Genomic DNA, 20,958 nt, shown 5'->3' with positions numbered 1-20,958 from the left:
CTTATAAGGGGTGCAGACGAACACGTTTGCATCTTCAGAGAAGTAAACTTCTGCTGCTGTTGTTTTCCATCCATCCATGTGGGTGGCGTAGATTGGACTACAGATCCAGATCCAAAAGTTCTGGAGTTTCAGCTCTATTATTGGTTGATCAGTGACACTGTATTCAACTCAGCCATTCAAGACAAGGTTACATTCAGCTGTTCTGTCACTGTGTATGTACTCTATGCTGAGGTTTCATTAGTGACTTTGCAATGTTTTCCTTATGTTATTTCATTTATTAAATAGTCTAAAACCTCTGTCTGTCCCTTTACCAGGTTGAAAACATCCTGCTAAACGACCAGGGAAATTATGTGCTATGTGACTTCGGCAGTGCTACTCACAAGGTTTTACTGCCACATAAAGATGGTGTGACTGCCGTGGAGGATGAGATTAAGAAGTAAGTTTTTTTTTCATCAGGGAAGGACATGGTCTGCAAGTCTCGATACAGTAAAACTGTGATGTACGCCTGCCACTTCTGTCCTCTGGCTTCAGAGTGACGTGTAAACTTGACACTGTCATGTAAAAGAAATGAAACTATGGGTCTTTTGCACTGCAGGAACTTTGTGAGAAACCCAGGATTGTTTTTTAAACTATGGAAGGTTACCTGCATATTGGCTGCAGGAACATACGTAGCTTCAGTTTTAGTCTTGCTCGGTCCTGCTACTGAGATAGTATTTAATGATGGCCCAGGATAAACCAAGGAAGAGTGTGCAACACTGAAGGTGGATATTTTTTGTAATTTCCAGTTATGGAGCCAACTTCCCATCTAGTGTAAAAAAAAAAGAATGAGTGGACAAGAGAGACTGTTTTTTTCAGTAAGTAGAAATAAAGTTTAACTTTATTTGTGTCCACAAAACAATAGAGTGAGCTTGTAAATCACATTGGGATCAGATCAAAATAGGTCTGTTCCCCAAACATTTAGCTGTACTAGCATACACTCGCATAACTCTGTGCAAGTCAACCAAAATCATGCATGCTACTGCATCAGTTACACTGTTGTTGATCCGTTGCAGATGATGGTGTATTGGGCGGTTGTAAATGCGGTGCTCTATTGTGGTCACAACCTCTTGTCTTTGGCTTTGTCTTGTCTAGTGCGATGTCAGTGTCTGTATTCTATTTGTGTGGTGTCAAATCACAGTAGTACATTCAGATCTGGCATGTTAACTTGTCCCACATTTATAGGTGCAATAAAGTGCAATGCTTAGTGCTTATCTGCAATATATGACTCAGAGTAAACTCTCCTTTGTGACACTGGTCATACCGAAACCACACACACAACCAGCCACTTTGATTCTTATTAGAATGACTCGATAGAAAACAAAATAAAATGTTAAGCTGCAGCTTTATTGTTTTGGTTCAGCATTGTTCTTGGCCGCAGGAAAAGCAAAATAACTCCCCAGTGTACACTACCTGCTCAGCAGCAAACAGCAGACAGACACAATGAGAGACTAAGTAGTGAGCAAAAGGAGGAGCTGGTAGAGAACAAAAACAGAGCTAGAAGAGAGTGAATATTGGACTTAGATTCATAAGGTGAACAGAAACGTGACTCCAAATCAATGATAATGTTGCTCCATAACGTTTGTTTGTGTAGATAAACAGCTGTCATTGTTGTGTTCGCAACTTGCAAAAACCTTTTATAAGTACCTCAAAACTGCTCAAGTACTGTGCTTGAGTAAATATATTAATTCCTTTCAACTTCTGGTGCTTAGTCATTTAAACATTGACCTGCCATTGACAACTTCCTATTGTTGTATCTTACAGGTACACAACCCTTTCATATCGCTCGCCGGAGATGATTAACTTGTACGCAGGGAAAGCCATCACCACTAAAGCTGATATATGGGTAAGGTCCTTCTTTGTATGTGTGTGCAGTATCTATGTGTGTGCGTGTGTGTTATGCACCCTGCAGGGCTGGTTTGTCCTGGCAGTGTCCCGGGCGTCACTCTGCCCTGACAGGTTCCTCCTCTCTTTCTCTCTCTGAGTCTCTCTGCTGGCTCGCCCCGGGCTGTTTGCCTCCACCAGCTCTCCAACAGTGTTTTTCCCTCATAAAACATTAAGCAACATCATTCACAGCAAAGCCAGAGCTCTGCCTCATCCTGTTCCTCCCTCCCTGCTGCCTGTCCTCTTCTTTTTTCCCTCCATTTGAGATAATTAGGCCCAGTTGAGGACCTCGATAAGCTCGTGTGAAATAGGCCTTGGCTGTTTTTAAAGGTGCAAGGTAGAGAGGCAGGGCTTGGACAGCAGCCATTCTGAGCAGCGGTGTAATTGCTGGGCAGTTAAATGAGCCAGGACATAAAGATGTAGCTGTTGATGGGACACTTTTTGCACATACACTTGTTCGGGTATTACTGCAGTGACCAGTTCTTACAGATGGTTTTATTAAGAATGTGCATAATAAACATACCGTATGTAAACCAGTGCAAATTAAAATGAAACTACCTAACCAAAAACAGATAAAATCGTCCTTCCAAAAAAACCAAAAATCATTCGTTTAGAAAAGTATCGGTCTGCACTGATCGTCATATATGTGTGCATTAACAGATGATTAGACAGAAGCTTCTCTGGTTGTAGGTGGACGACAGTGAGATGTTGAACAAAAACACTAACTTCCTGTGGACTACCCCCTGCATCCTCACTTCCTATTCTATGTTTAGCCATGTTTGCAACTCTGCTGCTTTATGCTCAGACACATGTCATATGCATTTAACCATGCATTTTAGGGTTGTTGGCGGATATGCTGTCTGACTTGGATTAGGATTTCAGTATCAGACTGGATTAGCCAGTTGAGTGGAGAAGTGTGAAGAATATCTGTCTGCAGATAGAGCGCTTAAAGGAAAACATTCCCTAAACACTGTCGCTGATTCCAAAGTCTCTTTCATCTCCAACTACATCATCAACAAAAGATGCTGGAGCCAAATATAGTGCCAGCTGAATGTATGATTTGGGAGGAGAGCACTTTTGCATGTGGATGTGTTTGGACAGCCATATTGCCAGGGGAGCAGACTCTGGGCCGATTTTTTTAAAAGCAGCTTTTTAGCCACTGACATAAGGAACATTAATTCTTTGCTAAGCAGTCCTGTGTTTCTCAGTGGGCAGAGAAAGGCAGCAACATTGCCAGGGTTAGGGCTTTGCTCCCCGCTGGGATGGACTGCACCAAGTGGAGTCCATTAAGTGGTTGTAGAGGTCTGTTTTACATGCTTGTTTCTGATGTCTCGTATCTTCTTGTGTCTCATATATAGGCTTATTTTATCTCCTGGTGCCAATACTGATGTTTTTCCCCCTCATTTTAATAAAAAAAATAAATTATAATTCAGTTAAAATTGTTCAGAAGTAGGTGTATGTTCATAGTCTCAAGGCAGTGAGGGAAGTACCTAAGTTCTACCCAGAGTGGGGGTTTACACCTCTAGTTTTGTGTCGCTTCTCTGTTTCAGTGTAAATCCTTTCGAGTGTTAGATAATTACTTGAGCTGAGTATCAAAACCCATTACTTCTGGAGTTCCAAACAGTATCTGTCTGTCGTGCTGAGCATCAAGAGCTGACTGAAGTTATTTGGTTCAGGTGCATTTCAACACTGTTTCTGTTTTCTTCACAGGCACTTGGATGCTTGTTGTACAAGCTGTGTTTCTTTGCACTTCCATTTGGGGAGAGTCAAGTTGCCATATGTGATGGAACCTTTATCGTTCCAGATAACTCCAAATTCTCCTTCAAGTTGCACTGTTTAATCAGTAAGTTTTATGACTTAACATGGATTAATGTCATAATGTGTATTTGTATGATACAGGAGTATTTAATTACTACTCCAAAATCGCTTTCTATCACTATTTATTGTCACTTCTATTCTCCTTCTGTGACAGACAACTGTAGAAAGAGCATGTTTGAGCTGTAAAGCTTTATCCACATGATTTAACTTGACTGTTGGCTTGACTGTGTCAAATGATAGTTACTAACTCAATGACACAGAAAGCGGCACAGAAGTTTGAGAATGTTGACAGTGTTTTCTGTTGCTCTGACAGTGTTCCCTCTCTGCTGTGTTTGCTCCCAGCGCGTTCTGTAACTGACTTTAGTGTTTTTTGTTTGGCATTTACACAACTGTAGCCTGTTTGAACCAGTCATGGACTGTCAGTCGACAGTCTTGTTTTCTTAATGTTATTCCACTTCCTACAGTGGATCCTCCTTTTTCAATTATTTGACCAACAGCTCCACCAAGTGGCCAAATAGGGAGGATGCACATTGTAAATTATTTGAAATGACCTCTGTCTTTTCCAGGATATATGCTCGAACCAGACCAGGAGAAGAGACCAGACATTTACCAAGTGTCCTACTTTGCCTTCAAATTAGCTGGAAAAGACTGTCCAGTGCCAAATCTCTTTGTAAGTCAGCTGAATGAAGCAATCAATGTGGCTTCAGCATTTGTAGTCTTTTGTTTATTAACAGAATTCTCCTGCTGTTTTTCCAGAACTCTCCCATCCCGACGTCTCTCCCAGAGCCTCTAACAGCTAGTGAGGTTGCTGCTAAGAAAAGTATGACAAAAGCCAGGTACTGTTTACTGACGAGAAGGCAGTTTCTTATGAGGACTGGTACACTCCTCTGCTGTGAATCTTCTTAAAACATGCAGGGAAGAAAATACAAAAAACTGCGATAATGACATTTCAATCTGTTATTTATTATTTTCCCCAAAAAATTCCACAGTCAAAGACTTTCTTTTTGGTTTTTGTTAACAAGTTAAACATATTTGAAACACATTTACACTTTTCTTTCATTCAAGGAATACATCAAAATCACTCTTTGTTGCTGAATTGAACATATATCTGGGCAGAACACAGTGCAAACCTTACTGCACATGCTGTACATATCCACGGATTGAGAGACATGGTTTAGTGGTCTTCATCAAGGAAAGTCAAACCACAATGTTTGACTCCTCCTTTCCAGGATAACAGACTCTGTGGGCCCAACGGAAACATCAATAGCTCCTCGACAGAGGCCAAAAGCAGCAAACAGCAACGTCCTGCCCCTCACCACTGTCACCCCTGTCAAGATGACTGTGCCTTCAGCACCTGTCAGCAATGGCCAGAAAGGTTTGTTTTGAGATGTTTTATATCTGTTGAAGTTTGCATCATCTTGAATATTTTGGTAGAATCAGGTTCATGTAGATTGTTTTCAAGTAGTATCCCATGTAAATTCATTTTACATTTGACAGTAGTCCACATGCTTGCATTTATGCTTTTCATACTTTCAAGATGAAATTTTGAAAAAGAACAGAAGTAAAAGTCAACTTTTGAGACTGCAAAATTTCCTTGAACTTGCTTAAAGCGTGTGTCGGGCTTTTGGTTATACAGTTAACTTGTGTTGATTTCTGTTCTCGATGTGTTGTTCAGAGTAATTAATCCATCAGCTGTGATTTGTGATATTAGGCTGTATAAATACAAGTGACTTGACTTGACTTGACCTGTCCACTCAGCCCCCACCCCTGGCTCAGGCCAGCCATCCGTGCAGCCCCAGCCCAGCAGTCAGCAGCACAGAGTCCTGCAGCAGCTACAGCCTGGTGATCTGCGTCTACAGCAGCTACAACAGCAACAACATCACCACCACCAACAACAACAAGCACTGCAGCAACAACATATAAATGCTCAGCAACTCCAATACCTCCAGGTGTGTCCGTCACACTCACACACATACAGCACACCATCGTAGAAGTCAGCATCAATCCTTGAATTGACACCAAGAGGAAATGTTAAGATTTTTAATTTCTTTACAACCATCCTCAGTACCAACAGGCTGTGCAGCAGTCCCTCCAGCTTCAGCAGCAGCAGCAGCAACAGGCCCTCCTCCAGCAGCAGCAGCAGCAGCAACAGCAGCAGCAACAAATGATGATGCAGCCAATGTACCAGCAGCAGGTTGCCCAGGCCCAGGCCCAGGCTCAGTATGCAGCCATGGTGAGTTCTATCAGATGTGTGAACCTTGCATCAAAGTGGCCAAAAATTGAATTTGACTTGCTGTCTGTGCTACAATTGACATCCATCAAATTGAATTTGCTTTTGTTTGCATTCAAGTCCATTGGAGCATGTGAGGGTGCTTCTAGCTGACAGAATTTCAGAGCAGAAGATTTTATCCAAAACTGCAATAAATAGTTTGAGCAAATGACAGCGAAACACATGGAGACGCAGCATGAAATAACACAGAGCTGAACATTTCATTTAATGTCAGAATGCCCTAAAATTGCTCTCTCTGTTCCAAACACTGGCAGCCAGTCCGTTTCAGTCGAATCGCTTCGTGTCTGTGCCAAGCAGCATTGGAAGCAGACGCTCAAACTTCCTACTGACTCTGTCCAAATATTCAGAAAACTAGTATTTATGCAGCTACTGAATCAAACACACAAACACAGGTCCTCCAAATGCATACTGTCAGGGCGGCGCAATTTTTAGTCTCTTTCCCACGGAACGCGTACCATCTGTTTTATTTCAGAGGCAATCTGGTCTGAACGAAGCCACAAGGGGATCGAACAGAGGGTGAAATCGAGCAGTTTCCTCTGTGTTGCATCCCGACATATGAAGCAGTTCACAAGCAGGGGAAGAGAGCACCTCTCAGAATTACTGTTTTTATTCCCAAGATACCTGCTAACTGTTTAAAAACAGCGTTTCCTCTGTGAGCTTAGACCTGCTCCCTATTGTGGTGAGGAAGCTTTACTAAGTGACTGCAAATGTGTAATATGGTGTGATGACATCAGATCAACTTTATTTGTACAGTACTGTAAAAGCACAACAGTGGTGTATTTATGTTCAGAGAATCCACACAGTACTGCTAGATTGTGTATGTGAACTTAAATCCCTGAACAGTATTGTTGGATCCAAGTTTAAATGGGTTTTGTGGCTGTAGATCTTTGAAAATAAGAAATATTTTGTGTTTTTGAATTTGAATTACCTAATGGAGAAGGAGCCTCTTTGATCCAGTCAAAGTCAGATATCTGCTAAGGTATTTTCTAAGGAGCTGTTGGAGACCAGTCCACAGCAAAAGAACTGAATGCTCTGAATGAATGCTAATCTTGCTCTGCCTCTGATGGATGTGTAAATAGGCGACCACCTGTTGACATATTACCCATAATAGCCGATGACATGTTAAGACTATTTATCAGTCAGCTTGTTCTGGAGTTTGTGGTCAAGGAAAATCAAACCTATGTGCTGTTTGACTTTCATTCCTTCATCCCTCCCCTCCACTGTGTCCCCAGCTTTCCAAATCCAGAACTGGTTTCTAACAACATTTCATCATCTTGTTGCCATCACTGTGCACCATGAAATCAAAGGTCCGTCCCTCATTCCCTTCCCCTTCTTCTCCTTCTCTTCCTCCCTTAACAGCTACACCATTACCAACAGGCTTTTGTCCAGCAGCAGCAGCAGCAGCAACAGCAGCAACAACAGCAGCAGCAGCAGCATCATCATCAACAACATCAACATCAACAGCAGCAGCAGCAACAACCTCATCCTGCTCAGCAGCCTCTCCCCTTTATGTCCTCCCCTCTTGAGTTCCAGATTCCACTGGGTTCCTATAATGCGACCACACCCACTGTTGGAACTGGAGCTGGAACTGGACAAATGGGGGGACCATCGCCTGTGGATCCATCATACACTAACCCCAGGTAATGTGTGGGAGCATGATCTTTGAGATTTGTGTGCACGTGTCGGCCTCAGGAATCTTCCATCTCTCCCTTGAACGTCAGGATTTTGATTTTAGATATTCTGTTACAGCCTTACTGACCTGTCACTGTAATAACAGAGATGTGTGCCAGAGGTGAACCCAATCCTTAACAGGTTATCACTGTTGTACTGTCTCCATAGTAGAAACCCCCTGCTTGCTTCAGATGGGATCACGCCACCTTCTCAGAGCTGCAACAGTACAGTCAGTAACCCCCCAGATATGTCTGGCTGGAACCCATTCGGAGAGGACAACTTCTCCAAGTTGACAGAGGAGGAACTGATCGACCGGGAGTTTGACATGCTCAGAGCAAGCAAGTGACCCCTTCTATATCTCAGAAGATTTTGGTGAAAGTTAATGAAAATGATTTGTATTTACACACATTTAGATTTTTTAAACATTTCTGGACAATGCACCATGGGGAATTAGTTTCTGACTTTTTTCCTATTTTCTTATGAATGGCTAATAATGCATTTTCTTAAAAGAAAGAAATTTTGGCACGTATATCCCATGATTTTTTCTTACTATGTTGCCTCTGAATGATTTCTAGTTTAGTATACATTGTCATAACTCTGAGTTTGTACAAATCAATAGAACGAGGCATTTGAAGAAATTACTCCTGTGGCAAACACAACAGGATACAGCATATTTTATTCACATCTCCAGTTGTCTTAAGTAGAAAATAAACCATTCCTTAATTCCATATTTACTTTGTGTGTATGTGTTCAGAGGTGCATGTGGGTAAAAAAAAAAAACCTTGCCTCGGTGTCATAGCTGTAGATGATCTAAGTATCTCCCCTCTGTGACCTCCTACATACAGAGAAGCCAGTGGAGAGAACAGCCAGTGTGGAAACAGACCGACTGCAGCCTGCTGCCTCCACTGCCAAGCCCCTCCCATCAGAGGACCTGTTCGGATCAGTCCCTTTTGTGGCCAGCGCAGGCAAGTCTTAGAGGAGTCTCTACCGTGAGGACCCAACACTGTGGAGCCACCTGCCCCCTTCCACCTCCCCCCTACCCATCCCAAATATTCTGTTCCCACCTGACTTCCTGTCAGGAGCTCCTTTGCCACACAGACCCCACAGTGGGCCATTAAAAACCAATGATCAGTCAAATTTCTGTTGCGTTTCCCAATGTCAGCTGACAGATTAGTTGTGCTTCTGTTGTCAGTGTAAAATATTATGAAATGGTGAGCTGGGCTTCCTGTACTTCTGTGACTAAATTAGGAAGAAAAGCAGGAATAGCAGGTGCGTCAGCGGAGTGGTATAAGCACTTTCTGTATTCACTGCAGTCAACTCTGGCTTTGACAGGGCTTCTTAACTGCCCTTGCTGTAACAAATGTCCATGCAGGTCAGCTGGAAGAAGTCTCTAAGTGTCCTCTACAGCTCACTGCATGACCCTTCCAGGGTTTGGGGTTACATTCCCTGTTTGATCAAAATGGCCAGATCAAGGTACTAACACATAGGCGTCTCACTATGTGGGCTAAAGAAGAGGTATTTAGTGTAAAATTACAATTTATTTCAGTGCATAAAAATAGAGTAAAAACTTCCAACTCACTGTGTCCAACAAGGAACACAGCTGGTTCAAGTTGCTGTAGTTACATCAGCACTAAAAGCAATATGAAGACAACAAGGCTTATGTGACAACTTGCCAGCATAAAGAACATGACACATGGCTGGTACTAATAAGGGCTGAGCGATGTCAAAATGTCATAGTGATATACACCATAAATGTAGCTGTCCCTTACTCGTTGGAAAAATCATACACGGATAGGTCATCTAACGAAAAGCTACGGCTTTGAACAAATGTCATGAATCATAAGCATGCTGTTGTTGATTCCTTGTGGCTTCTTCCTGCTGTTCAGTTTTGATGAAGTTGTAATATTGGAGCTCCATGTGCAGCAAACATTGATACAGTCCAGCTGCACTGCTCCTCAGTGTTCAGCCAGTGTTTAACACAGCAGCGCCTTAAAGATAGCTGACTGTGTGTCAGACTGTTGGCGTCTTTCATTGTATTTTGGGTTCATCAGTTAGTGGATGTTGCTTTTGGAATCTGATGTTAAATGCCCGATCCACCCCTGCCACAGTAACGATTTTTCATGTTTACTAGCTATTACGCTCTTTCGACGTATATTGAAGCTTATTTCAGGTGATCTTGCTCCAAGTTGTGCAAAAAGGCTTGTGATAAATTTGGAATCAGTGTTGAGCAAATGAGCATACATCTAACTAAAATGATCCCGACCCATGCATGACTGTCAGGTGATTCCTCCAAACTCTGATATCTGGTACACTAATGATCCGGGTGTCAAACCCATCCTCTTCAGGCTTGTTCAGGACATTATAAGCCCTTCATCGTAATTCAGCTCTCATATCATGATGTCGCGTACAGTGTATGTCAAATACCAACTTAAGCCAAACATTGCTCAGCCCTGGTACTAACAAACTCCAGTTGGGGGGGAAAAGACAACACTTGAACTTCCAAAGTTGTGGCTCTTTGCCGTTTGTTTACATTAACACCATCGACCCTCTTCGGCCATTGAAACTGCAATGCAAAGATTCCTCACTATTTGCGAAATGTTGTTTTTTTTTTTATAGCTGTGACGAAGCCTCAAATGTTCTTGTGTGGACTGTGCACTTTACTGTGGAGGCCGATGTTAACATCCACTATAACCTGATAATTAGGTGTCATTTGGCTTAGCTAACCAGTCAGTCTGCATGTGGTTCAACCCTGACACGGATCATAGCCTTTGTATAACAATGTGAATATCAAAGTGCAGTATTCCTACATACATTACATCAGTGGCAGCAATAAGCTTCTGTGCCTCTGTCCTCTTCCTGCTCCTAAATGTGAATTGGTTACGTTTTGATAGGCAATTTAGAAATGCTGTTTGTAATTCATAGATTATATTTAAAGATGAACAGTATCAATGCTACAACACATAGAGATTTTCTAGAGGAGAGTGAGAGTAGACTTTTTTTTTCTACAGTAAGCTCATCTCTTGTGCCCTTAAACATGCAGGCTTAATGCAAGTCTAGTGGCTACAGTTTAGAGTAGAATAAGACAAGAAAACGATGCAATATAACCCTCTAAGCACTTGAATGTAGGTGTGGAAATATTTTATTGTCTTCACTCGTTACTGAACAGATATAAAATTCTATTTGAGTTCAAATTGGATCACATGAAAAACCAAAAAACCAAAAAAAAGAAAAGAGAAACCAAACAGTCTGAAGGGACTTTTGTACTGAATTTACATAGTGCTGGGACTGGGTGTCATTCAAACAGGCTGGCATGAAAAAATGTGCAACTAATTTTTGATCAGCCTTTTAGCTTCCTGTGTTTTTAACATCTGTGTGTCAGTTGGTTAATTTAGGTTCCAGATGTTAAATATTCATGTGCTAACACACCGCTGGCAACTTTAAAACCACCTTCTTGTGACCATAAATCGCTTGGCTTTTATTTTCTGTCGTAGTATCCCCGTGTCCTTTTGGGTGAACTACAACAGCCATGTTTGATCAGCTGTCAGTGTTTGTGGTCCAGGTGTCTCAGAGGCAGAGCAGCTGTAACAGGAGCTTTAATTTTACTATTTAAAGTCCATCCTCTCAAGCCATTTCACCTTTTTACTGTGCTCCTGTCTGTGAAATGGTTCTACACAATGTGTGATTTTGGACTTTTCCTTGATAAAAGCAGATAATTTAGAGAGAACCGTTGTGAAATCTTTGGTATGAAACCACAGTGTGGGACAAAATCCTCTCATTAGACCTTTGGTGACCAAAGAAAGCCTGCGTCAATTTTATGAAAAATTTAGGACGAAATTCTCACAACGTGACTGCTGCTGCGACCCACATCTACACACCAACCAATCAGGATATGACGTGAAATCACACACAATACACTGGCTGATGCAAGCTGATAACTTTTCTCTCACACATTGTCCCATTTATATCTTAGCACCATGATTGAAACAGAGAACGTTTTTCAGGCTCTACCTACCAACAGTTAACTCAGCCAATCCAGAGCAGCTCTGTCTCTGACTGCCGTCTGGTGAGAATTGCACAGTATTTGACATTTGGTTCTACATTCTACAGCATTATCTCATTTTATGCAGACTGAATGATTTTAAACAAAATCTCTTTTCTATTGTGGTCATGTGTCGGCCAGCTACCATGCAGGCCGGGATGGAGGCATGATGGCAGTCAGGTTGCTGGCGGTGTGACTGCACATTTTAATTCAACTCCTCTCTGATTGAGTAATGAAACATCACCCATGTTTAGAATTGTAATGGCTTCTTTTCTCATGGAACTCCTTTGGTTTCCATTTCTAGATACAAAGTGCCTTTGTGTGGCATTTTTATTTACCTGACCAACAATGCTGGCAGAGATTGTTTTTTTTCCCCAAACGTGATTACAGAAGGATTCCATTTTTGTCTCAGATGACATTTCATTAATATTGTTTAGTAAAACTGAACTTGTTTTCCTCCCTTCCCAAAGTTTCAATCAAAGGAAATACATGAAAACCAGCTGGCAGGTAAATGAAATGTATCTGTTAGTGTAGGCTTCAGGGCATTCAATCGATCGCAACTGGACTTTGTCAGTTTGTCTCCAAGACAGTTTGTCTCCAAGACAAACTGACAAAGTCCAGTTGCGATCGATTGAATGCCCTGAAGCTTACAATGACCTGGATGAATGAGAATATTCACAGGCATCTGTTAGTGTAACTCTCGAGCCTTTCAGGTCACCAGCTAACAACCAGAGACATCTTATTAGAAAGTGCGTTAGCTGGTAAAACACTGGAGGCTGCTGAGCAAGTTCCCCTGCCCCATTATTCCCACATAATGTAGATACGCTTCATGAGACTTTTCATGAGAACTGATACAACTTGGTACTCTAAACTGTGTTGTTTTTCTTTGTTGAACACAGCTGGCTGATGGCACATTCAGTAGTGCAAATGTAAATTGTTGTGCTGAAAGGAATGCTTGATGAGAGCGTGCTGATGATTTCTGTCAAAATGAACTTTTTTTAGAAATATCCATACAATCCTAAAGGGCTGTATGTTTGTTAATCCTCACTGTGCTGCTGTTATTCCGCCTTAGAGCAGCAAGTGAGAAAGAGACCCATCTCAGCCATCCATGCAAACATGAATCATACACAGTTTTGTACAAATATATTAACTGGTAAAGTGTAATTCATATGTTTAGCTGAAGGTAAGTTTGGAGCACAGTTAATGTTGCTTGATTGTTCTGTTCCACGTCATGTCTCTGCTCATCTCACCGCCTGCTTTTATTGGGCCTATGTGGAAAAAAGCGTGCTTCATTTCAGTTCAGTTTCTTATTTTATTTGCTTTGTTTCTTTTCATATTTCATTCAGTAAGACAGCCATACTCAGAAACATCTTGTTCATGTGTATTGGTGGATGGATCTATAGTTTGAAAAGGTGAACCATCAAAGCCAAAAAGAAAAGTGAAAGGGATGACAAGAGCCATTAACTGCACTTTATTTTCTTTTTTAAAGTGTGAGATATCATCCCAGGACTTTTGGGATAAACTAGCAAACATAGACCTTGAATATGTTGTTATCTATTGTTTACATTTGCAAGTTTTTGTGTTTTTGCCTCTCTGTCTCGGGGTTTGATTTCCCCCTTTCTTAGTATTTTTTGTCAGCTTTACGTCCTGCTAGAAGCCACAGAACAGATCACTAACACTTTGGGAACTATTTATTTGAGGTCATTCTCATTAGAAGTGTTGGAAAATGCCACCGTTCTTCATTTTTCATAACACTCAATATCAGCAGCTCCTGGTTCCGCTCCTGCAGAAAGAATCAAACCTATAGATCAAAAAATTGTCTTATACATATCTTGTTTTTTGCAACAGACTATGTAAAAGGTCCTGTATCATACTGTGAGTGTGAATGTATTTCTTTATAGAATGTTACTGATAAATAAAAAACATTCAAAATCAATACTCACGTTGGTTCCTTTTTTATAGCTCTTTAAAGTATTGGAAAGTTAAGAGTCTCTCCACCACTACACCACGTGCAAGATGTTCCTGTTGTTAACATGGCTGTCTTTGTTTTGAGCTCTCTGTCCAGTTAAAACTCACAAAATGAAACAGATTTTCATGTGCTGTAGGGAAGGTGATGGTCCCGCACAGATGGGTGGGAAACAATGAAACTGCTTTGTTCACGTAAAAGCCGTGATGGCGATAAACCAGTTCAGTGTGGTAAATCTAAGTTTGAACATTTTCCCTTGGCTTTATTTGACTGTTTTTTCCCTTCAAATACTTTATAACAAGGGTCCACTTAGAGGTTTCATGACCTCATTTGCATGACCTGAAGTTCCTCACGTTTATCTGGAATTGAACACTTCATTGTTTACTTCCTTCTGGAGTGTTATTTCACATTCACTATTTGTAACACATGATCAATTACAGATGGCTCCTTCAAGTAGAAACATCAGACTGTCTTTTTAAGACCGTAAAGAAGTAACTAACTGGAAGACACAAAATGTGAGTGCACCTCATATTAATACTGTCAATCATGACAATTGATCAAATATACAAAGGAGCTCGTTAGATAACTGCAGTAAACAGTCTGCTCGAAAATAAACCCTCTGATGTAGTCCATGTTATGATGCACTGTAGAGTGACGTGGTATTGAAGTATTTCTCTCCTTTGCCAAACCTTCTGTAAAAGTAGGAATCCTCCGCAGTGATGTGACCCCCAACAGGCTGATAATGCATTCATTTTTTTTTAATCCATCTAATCCTGTCATTCAAGCCTGAACAGACAGCGATTCAGTTTACAGACATCTAGAATAACAAGCTGTCTCAACCACTTAACACATACGGCATCTTCATCACACTGATTTCACACTGGTGTCATGCACATTGTTGCGAGTCGTCATTTGACTGTTTGACCCTCCCTTCATTCCTCTCTGAAACACACATCCTCCACTGTGTCAAAGTAAAAACAAATCAGCCTCAGTTGAAAAGTTTCCAAGTGATTTCCCACAGTATGTTTTAGAGTAAAACCATATGAACCAGATCTGTAGTAGAAACTGAAGTGGGGAAACGAGCAGTTCTCTCAGACAGAAGCGGGTTTTGCATTCATTGTGGGTGTGATGAGGACATTTGTTGTTTAGTATGCATTTATTTGATTTCATGTTGATGCATTACAGCCATAATGCCATGTAATTAAGAGCTCAACTATTGATTGTTTTCCTGAATGATTTATCATTGAATCTATAAAATATTCCCCCAAGAAAGTCAAATAAGTTCTCAGAGATCTCAAATAGTCATCTTCAAATTTGTCTTTTTATCAGACCAGAGGCATTTAATGAATTAATTTTACAATCGTCGGATGACATAGAATAGACCAAAATAGTTAATTTAACACTTGAGAAGCTGATATAAGGGATGTTTAGCACTTGCTGCTTGATTCATTTTTCTAAATCTGTTGATTCATTTTCTGCTGATTAATTCATTATCATTGTTATTCATGATTTTGACCCTCAGTGGGAGCTTTGTCCTCCCCATAGACAAATCAGCTATTATTATTAATATTGCACTGTGATCAGGACTGTTATGTAGTAAAATTAGTCATTTGTTTTATGATTCAGAGTCACTCACTCTTGAATCTAATCAATCTAATCTAATCTGCAGCTTCAAATCAATCTCCGTTCCGCAGTAGTTGTTGCGTTAGGGAAGAGGCTTCTCTAAGCTCCCGCCTGCTGTCGCACATTTCTAACAGATTTTATCTTCCATCAGACAAGAGAACAATCACATGCATGTTTTCACCACTTATTTGTATCTTTAAGAGATCAGACGCAGCGTGTAATCCTTCAGCTTTTACCCAAAGGAGCATCAACAAAACAAAGCTGTGTGTCAGTCTGTCTTCTTCTCTCGTGATTAAAGATGGTATGAGATTGTCTCACTCTGAGAGGTGAACATGATTGCGAGTTGTAATCTGGGACCAGTCGGGCGGAGCGAACGGATGCAGAGCACCTCGTGTTTCCTGCATTAATATGTTTTATTTCAGAAGCTTTTTGTCAATTTTTTTTTTTTTTTTTTGCTTCCTTGTTTCATTTATCAACAACAAAGCTTTTGGCTAATCTGTCATCACGTCCTGCCAGTTTGGATGGTTGAAAACGTTGAGAGGTCTCCATTTTTGTGTTCACAGCAGGGGTCTTTTCTCTGCTTTCTAATGTAGAGCTTCCACTAATAGGGAACATAAATTGGCTCTTTGTGTATTGCACAATTTATTTTCAATGTAATTGGAGCCTATCCACTTGCTAATTAGGCTAATATCTGAGTTGTCATTACGCAAATCTCTTGGAAATAAATTTACACAAGGCACAAAGTCTTCATCAAATGCCAAATTTGTATAAGAATTTATAGAAATGCAGAAGTAATTGCAGAACAAAGCTTTATTTAAGTCTAAAGGATGTGTGTGACAGCTCAAATCCTTTCACCAGGAGATTTAGATTTCGAAGCAACTTTGTGGATCTTGAAAAGCTTGGTGTCTCGTTTCTTCTGCCTCTAAGCCTGCTCTTCTTATTGCAGGGTCAGAGTAGGGAAATCAGAGCAGCTTTAAGACCATATTGAGTTTTGTGAATTCTCCTTCACTGCTCCTTCTGCTTCAATATTGGACAAACTGTTTGGAAGTCCGCAAATACAAATCCTAACGTAAGCCAAGTAATCCTGATTTCAGTAATGCCACATATTACAGAGGTGAAAGGGGCCACAAGACGTTTTTAGAAAATGAAAACTTGTACTTGCCATCAAGATTGTCCTTCTGTCGCTCATCTTGTTATTTATAACATAAAACTTAAAAACATCTGGATGGGTCTGAGGTTAAAACTTGAAATGCACATTCAAGACATTATTAAAAATATAAGAAACACTGGTAATGTCTTTAACTCTTTGTGTTCTGTGTCTGCAGGTACCGATGTGATAAAGACTGAGCAGACCACCGAGGAAGTCAGTGTTTCTGCCCATATCTCAACCACTGCAGAGGGTCTGCAGCCGGTGGCAGCCAAGGAACACAAACCAGGTAAAAAGAGCAACAGCAGACCAGGTGAAGAGTCTGACAGCGACTTTGAGTCCGACCCTCCTTCACCAAAAAGCAGCGAGGACGAAGAGCTGGAGGAGGAGGAAGGCCTGAACAGTGAGCACGGTGAAGACACTGAGCCAGAGAATATAGGACAAAGGCCACTGCTGATGGACTCTGAAGAAGAGGGAGAGGAGGATGAAGATAAACACAGCTCTGACTCAGACTATGAAGCCAACAGGGTCAAGAGCCGCTCAAAGAAAGCTCTGGCCAGTAAAGCAGCTGCCGCCAGGAGTCGTCCTGAGGAGCATTCTGGCATGACTCTGATCACCCCTCCTGAGTCGCCCAGTGGAGCGAGAGCTGCTCCAGCTGTGGATGCTGTGGATGTTTTTGGTGCTGTTCCTTTCCTTGGAGGAGCGTCACCTGTCAGGCCTCCAGAAAACTTGGACATCTTTGCGAAGGCGCCTTTCAGGCAAGTCAGCCATGAGGAGAGAGCTGCCGACGAGTTTGATGTTTTTACCAAAGCACCATTCAGCCGGAACCTCTCCAAGCCAGGCAAGAGTGGCAGCGATGTTCCCATTGGCCAAACGCCACCAGTTTCCCCTGACGGCATTGACATTTTTGGCTTCTCTCCCTTCCAACCAGGCCCCACCGAACCGCCTCCCACCACCTCTAGAAGCGCAGAAGATATCTTCCGGAGGTCTTTTGAGGAGTCAGCCAGCCCTCAACAACAGAGGCTGAAGCAGCGCAGCCTCCAGAAGCTGTCGTCACGCCAGAGAAAAACCAAGCAGGAGGCCACGGCAGGCGGCAGCAACGGCAAACGCCACCATGGTACGCCGACTGGAGGGCGCAAGACCAACAAGCCAACTTACCGCACACCTGAAAGAGTCCGCAGACACAAGAAGGTTGGCCGAAGAGACTCACAGAGCAGCAATGAGTTCCTTAGCACCTCTGACTCTAAAGAGAACATCAGCGTTGATATCACCATGGCTGAAGGGAAAGACAAAGGAGCTCTGCCAGCAGACGAGGCTCTTTTAGACCCTTTTGGAGCCAAACCTTTCCACCCTCAGGACGGCAGCCGGCACGGCCAGTATCAAGGACTCACCGACAGCAAGAGCGACATGGGCACAGCCAATGGAAAGTCCTGGACGGGCTCTCTTCATGGTGCTCTTGGAGAGAGCAAAACCATGGATGATTTTGGGGCAGTGCCCTTCACAGAAATGGTCATCCACAGTGGACCACAGCAGCAGCCGCCGCCTTCGCAGCCGCTGGAGCTCGACCCATTTGGAGCTGCACCTTTTCCCTCGAAGCAGTGACTTTCCATGCATCGACCCACTCTGCCAATTCCTGTTAAATAACCCCTGAGCTTCTTTTGGCTTGGGAACATCTTCAACCAATCATGAAACAACAAGCTAACAATGTCCTAATGCGTCATTTTTTTAAAGAACATTTTAGCACATCTCTCAGTTTCAATAACAAACGTCTAAATCCTGTGGAGTGTGAGTGATGTTTCCATGTATCTTTCAGCTGTACCTGTTTGCTGAGAAGCCTTTAATGCTGCATCTTAACGCTTCTAAAGACGTTTGAACCGGGAGAAACGGAAAACCCACTCGAAAATCGTACTGTGATTATAAGCTTAATGTTTGATCGCTTGACTTGCTGCAAAAAGCTCTATGGCCTGCCTTCTGATCTACCAATATGTTTTTAAGCACCACAAAGCCTTATCTGAGCTGGGCTCTGCCTTGCTGCACAGTACCTCGGAAACCACGACATAGCCGGCCTGCTTCGGCCTTTCATGTTGGTGGAATCATTTGGGAGTTGACCTTAACCACTTTGTTTTGTCCTCACTAGACTGTTCTCTATGCATTATTTCACAGTAGTCTTTATGCAGCCAAACGTGGCTGTCATTTGTGTTGCGTTACACTTTGAATGCTAGAAGGGATCTAATTTTATTGTACTTCCTTAAAAAGTTGGACCTGTTAATTGGGCAGGTTTGAATTTAGGCTCTTAACTGTTGTCCTTTTTTCTAGCAGGAAACTTCAGTGTAAGTACTGTTAACTTTCTTTTTATTAAGATACAACTCAACACATTATGTTAGAAATACGAAATAAAACACAAAGCCACATTAGATCACTAGTCTAGGTTTGTGTTTTAAGACCTTTGACCCCTACAGAAATTGGCAAGCTGTACTGCTATTTTCTCAGCAATGAACATGCTCCTAACATTAGATGGATTGACCGTTTCCAAATACTCCTGCACCCTCATTTAAAGGACAAAGCTGGCAGTGTTCCATACATTTTGTTATTGTCAACAAATCCCATGAAAAAAAACAAAGCCAACAGTGTTGGTTAGTCCGTCTCTTCCTACCCCGTCGATGGCTCTCAGCCTCAAGCCCATTGGTTCCTACTGAAGACATGTGGTCACTTTGTTGCTGAGAGATTGATACTCACATATCTGTGAAGCTGCAAAGCTATAAAGCTACAGTCAGGAGACCGGTAGCTTAGCTTAACATAAAGACTGGAAATGGGGGGACATGGCTAGCCTGACTGTGTCTGGACAATTGTTATGTAACAGGAGCAGTGATGTCTTCATGTCCCTTGGGTTTCCTGGCAACCTAATGGCGATGACAAGAATCCAGGGAGTTACGGCACTGAGCCAAGACAAAACTAAGAAACACAACAACAAACAAGATATAATGGATTTTGTTACGGTCGGACAGAGCAAGGCTAGCTCCCCACCACCTGCTTCCAGTCTTTATGCTAAGATAATGGCTTCACGTTGAAAGGATAGGTATGACACAGGTGTAATTCCTCTCATCTAACTCAAGAAAGAAAGAAACTTAATGTCACTGAAGTTTTTTACAAGCAGCACTGAACCAGGAGGAAAGGTTCATTTGTTAGGGACTATGCTCAGCTGGTTTGCTTTGGTGCAGCAGGATGGTAACTGCACTGTGTGGTCACGGTAATGAAGGAACATGTCACCCAGTGCAACGGTGCACTGATGTGTTTTGAATATTTTTTTTGACACCAGCTCGATGGCACAGAGGAATCAGATATATCTGGCTTTGAATTGTTTGACACAAAAAATGCTAACCAGCTGCGTCACTTTGTGTTTGGTCTTTTCATGTTATTTGTTGACAATGCGGTATAACACCAGTTATTGTCTAAAATTTGAATCCTGTAGATTTCAGTCCTGGTGACACCTGTAGTTGCTGTTGGTAACAGCAAATGCAGTTTAATACTACAGGTCAACAGGGGCAACAGAACAAACTATTGTCGTATTAATAAAAATGTCAAGGAGTAATTGGCCTTTTTCCGTCATTCTCTGAGCAACCATGATCAGATTTTCTGCTGCTCACAGCATGAGATGAGACAGCAGGGTGTGGTGAGAGGAGTTTGTTACCTTGCTGAGAAGTTGGTGGTGTGCAGCCTGCAGCTCTTCATCGAACAGCTCACTGTGGCTGCTCCTTCTTATTCCATTGCTCCCTGATCCGCTGTCAGAAAATGACCGTCGGAGATGCATTTTGGATGATACCAGTCAGTGCAAAGTTCACTGACAAACACTTGCATTTCCTGTAGCTTCTTCATAATAAAAGTCGACTTGTGTTAGACAGTTAAATGCTTTAAAGGTGAAGCTGCAGCAGTAGGAAATGTTGAGTTTACATTAGCAGCAACTTAATACAGCATTTGTCTCTGGAAAAGTCACCACTGACACCCAGTTAGTAATACTGCAAATATATGAATATTGCAAGACTTTCATCAGTGGGCTATAGGCTCAGCCACCATTGTGTTAACTCATTCTGCATTAGAGTAAACAGACAGACATTTAACTGAAAGTCTTCAAGATTATAACATTACCACAGGTTCCACTGTGGAATGTGAATTGGTGTATTCATAAAGGGAAAAACCAGGCCAAAAGAAGCTGCCAATGAAATCAGGTCGTTTGTCTTCATGAATGCATCGTTCAGCGCTGCATTCTTCCATGAACTCGTTCTCTACATCAACAGCCTTAATCACTGCGTTCACCTACACAACCATTAGCACACTGAATTAAACCTGCAGGTGACTGTGTTTTCACTAGTGGAACCTTTTGATAAAATGACTTTCCTTCTTTCTTTCTTTTTTTTCCCACACAAAGGTAAATCTTGTATTTATCATGCTATACTGCTGTTTGATGCAATAAAAGAATCATCATCTCA

At 41.8% G+C, this 20,958-nt stretch overlaps 1 protein-coding gene across 2 annotated transcripts in view; it reads left to right on the top strand.

Moving 5' to 3' along the window:
- The window catches only part of bmp2k (BMP2 inducible kinase), a 49,194-nt gene extending 28,243 nt beyond the window's left edge, over window positions 1-20,951 (top strand). Inside the window, exons 5-16 of one of the 2 annotated variants that reach the window (XM_070963741.1) lie at window positions 315-436; window positions 1,801-1,882; window positions 3,631-3,763; window positions 4,305-4,408; window positions 4,495-4,574; window positions 4,968-5,113; window positions 5,497-5,687; window positions 5,804-5,971; window positions 7,388-7,668; window positions 7,871-8,037; window positions 8,545-8,664; window positions 16,653-20,951. In XM_070963741.1, coding sequence (XP_070819842.1) covers window positions 315-436; window positions 1,801-1,882; window positions 3,631-3,763; window positions 4,305-4,408; window positions 4,495-4,574; window positions 4,968-5,113; window positions 5,497-5,687; window positions 5,804-5,971; window positions 7,388-7,668; window positions 7,871-8,037; window positions 8,545-8,664; window positions 16,653-18,076 — 3,018 coding nt within the window. In that variant the 3' untranslated portion in view covers window positions 18,077-20,951. Of the gene's footprint in view, window positions 1-314; window positions 437-1,800; window positions 1,883-3,630; window positions 3,764-4,304; window positions 4,409-4,494; window positions 4,575-4,967; window positions 5,114-5,496; window positions 5,688-5,803; window positions 5,972-7,387; window positions 7,669-7,867; window positions 8,038-8,544; window positions 8,665-16,652 lie in introns of both variants that reach the window. The other variant, XM_070963740.1, reaches the window with a different exon arrangement.
- Window positions 20,952-20,958: the final 7 nt, after the last annotated feature.

The sequence above is a fragment of the Chaetodon trifascialis genome, chromosome 6 (genome assembly GCF_039877785.1).
Source record: "Chaetodon trifascialis isolate fChaTrf1 chromosome 6, fChaTrf1.hap1, whole genome shotgun sequence".
Lineage (NCBI taxonomy): Eukaryota > Metazoa > Chordata > Actinopteri > Chaetodontiformes > Chaetodontidae > Chaetodon > Chaetodon trifascialis.
This window is presented reverse-complemented; position numbering and strand designations above follow the sequence as displayed.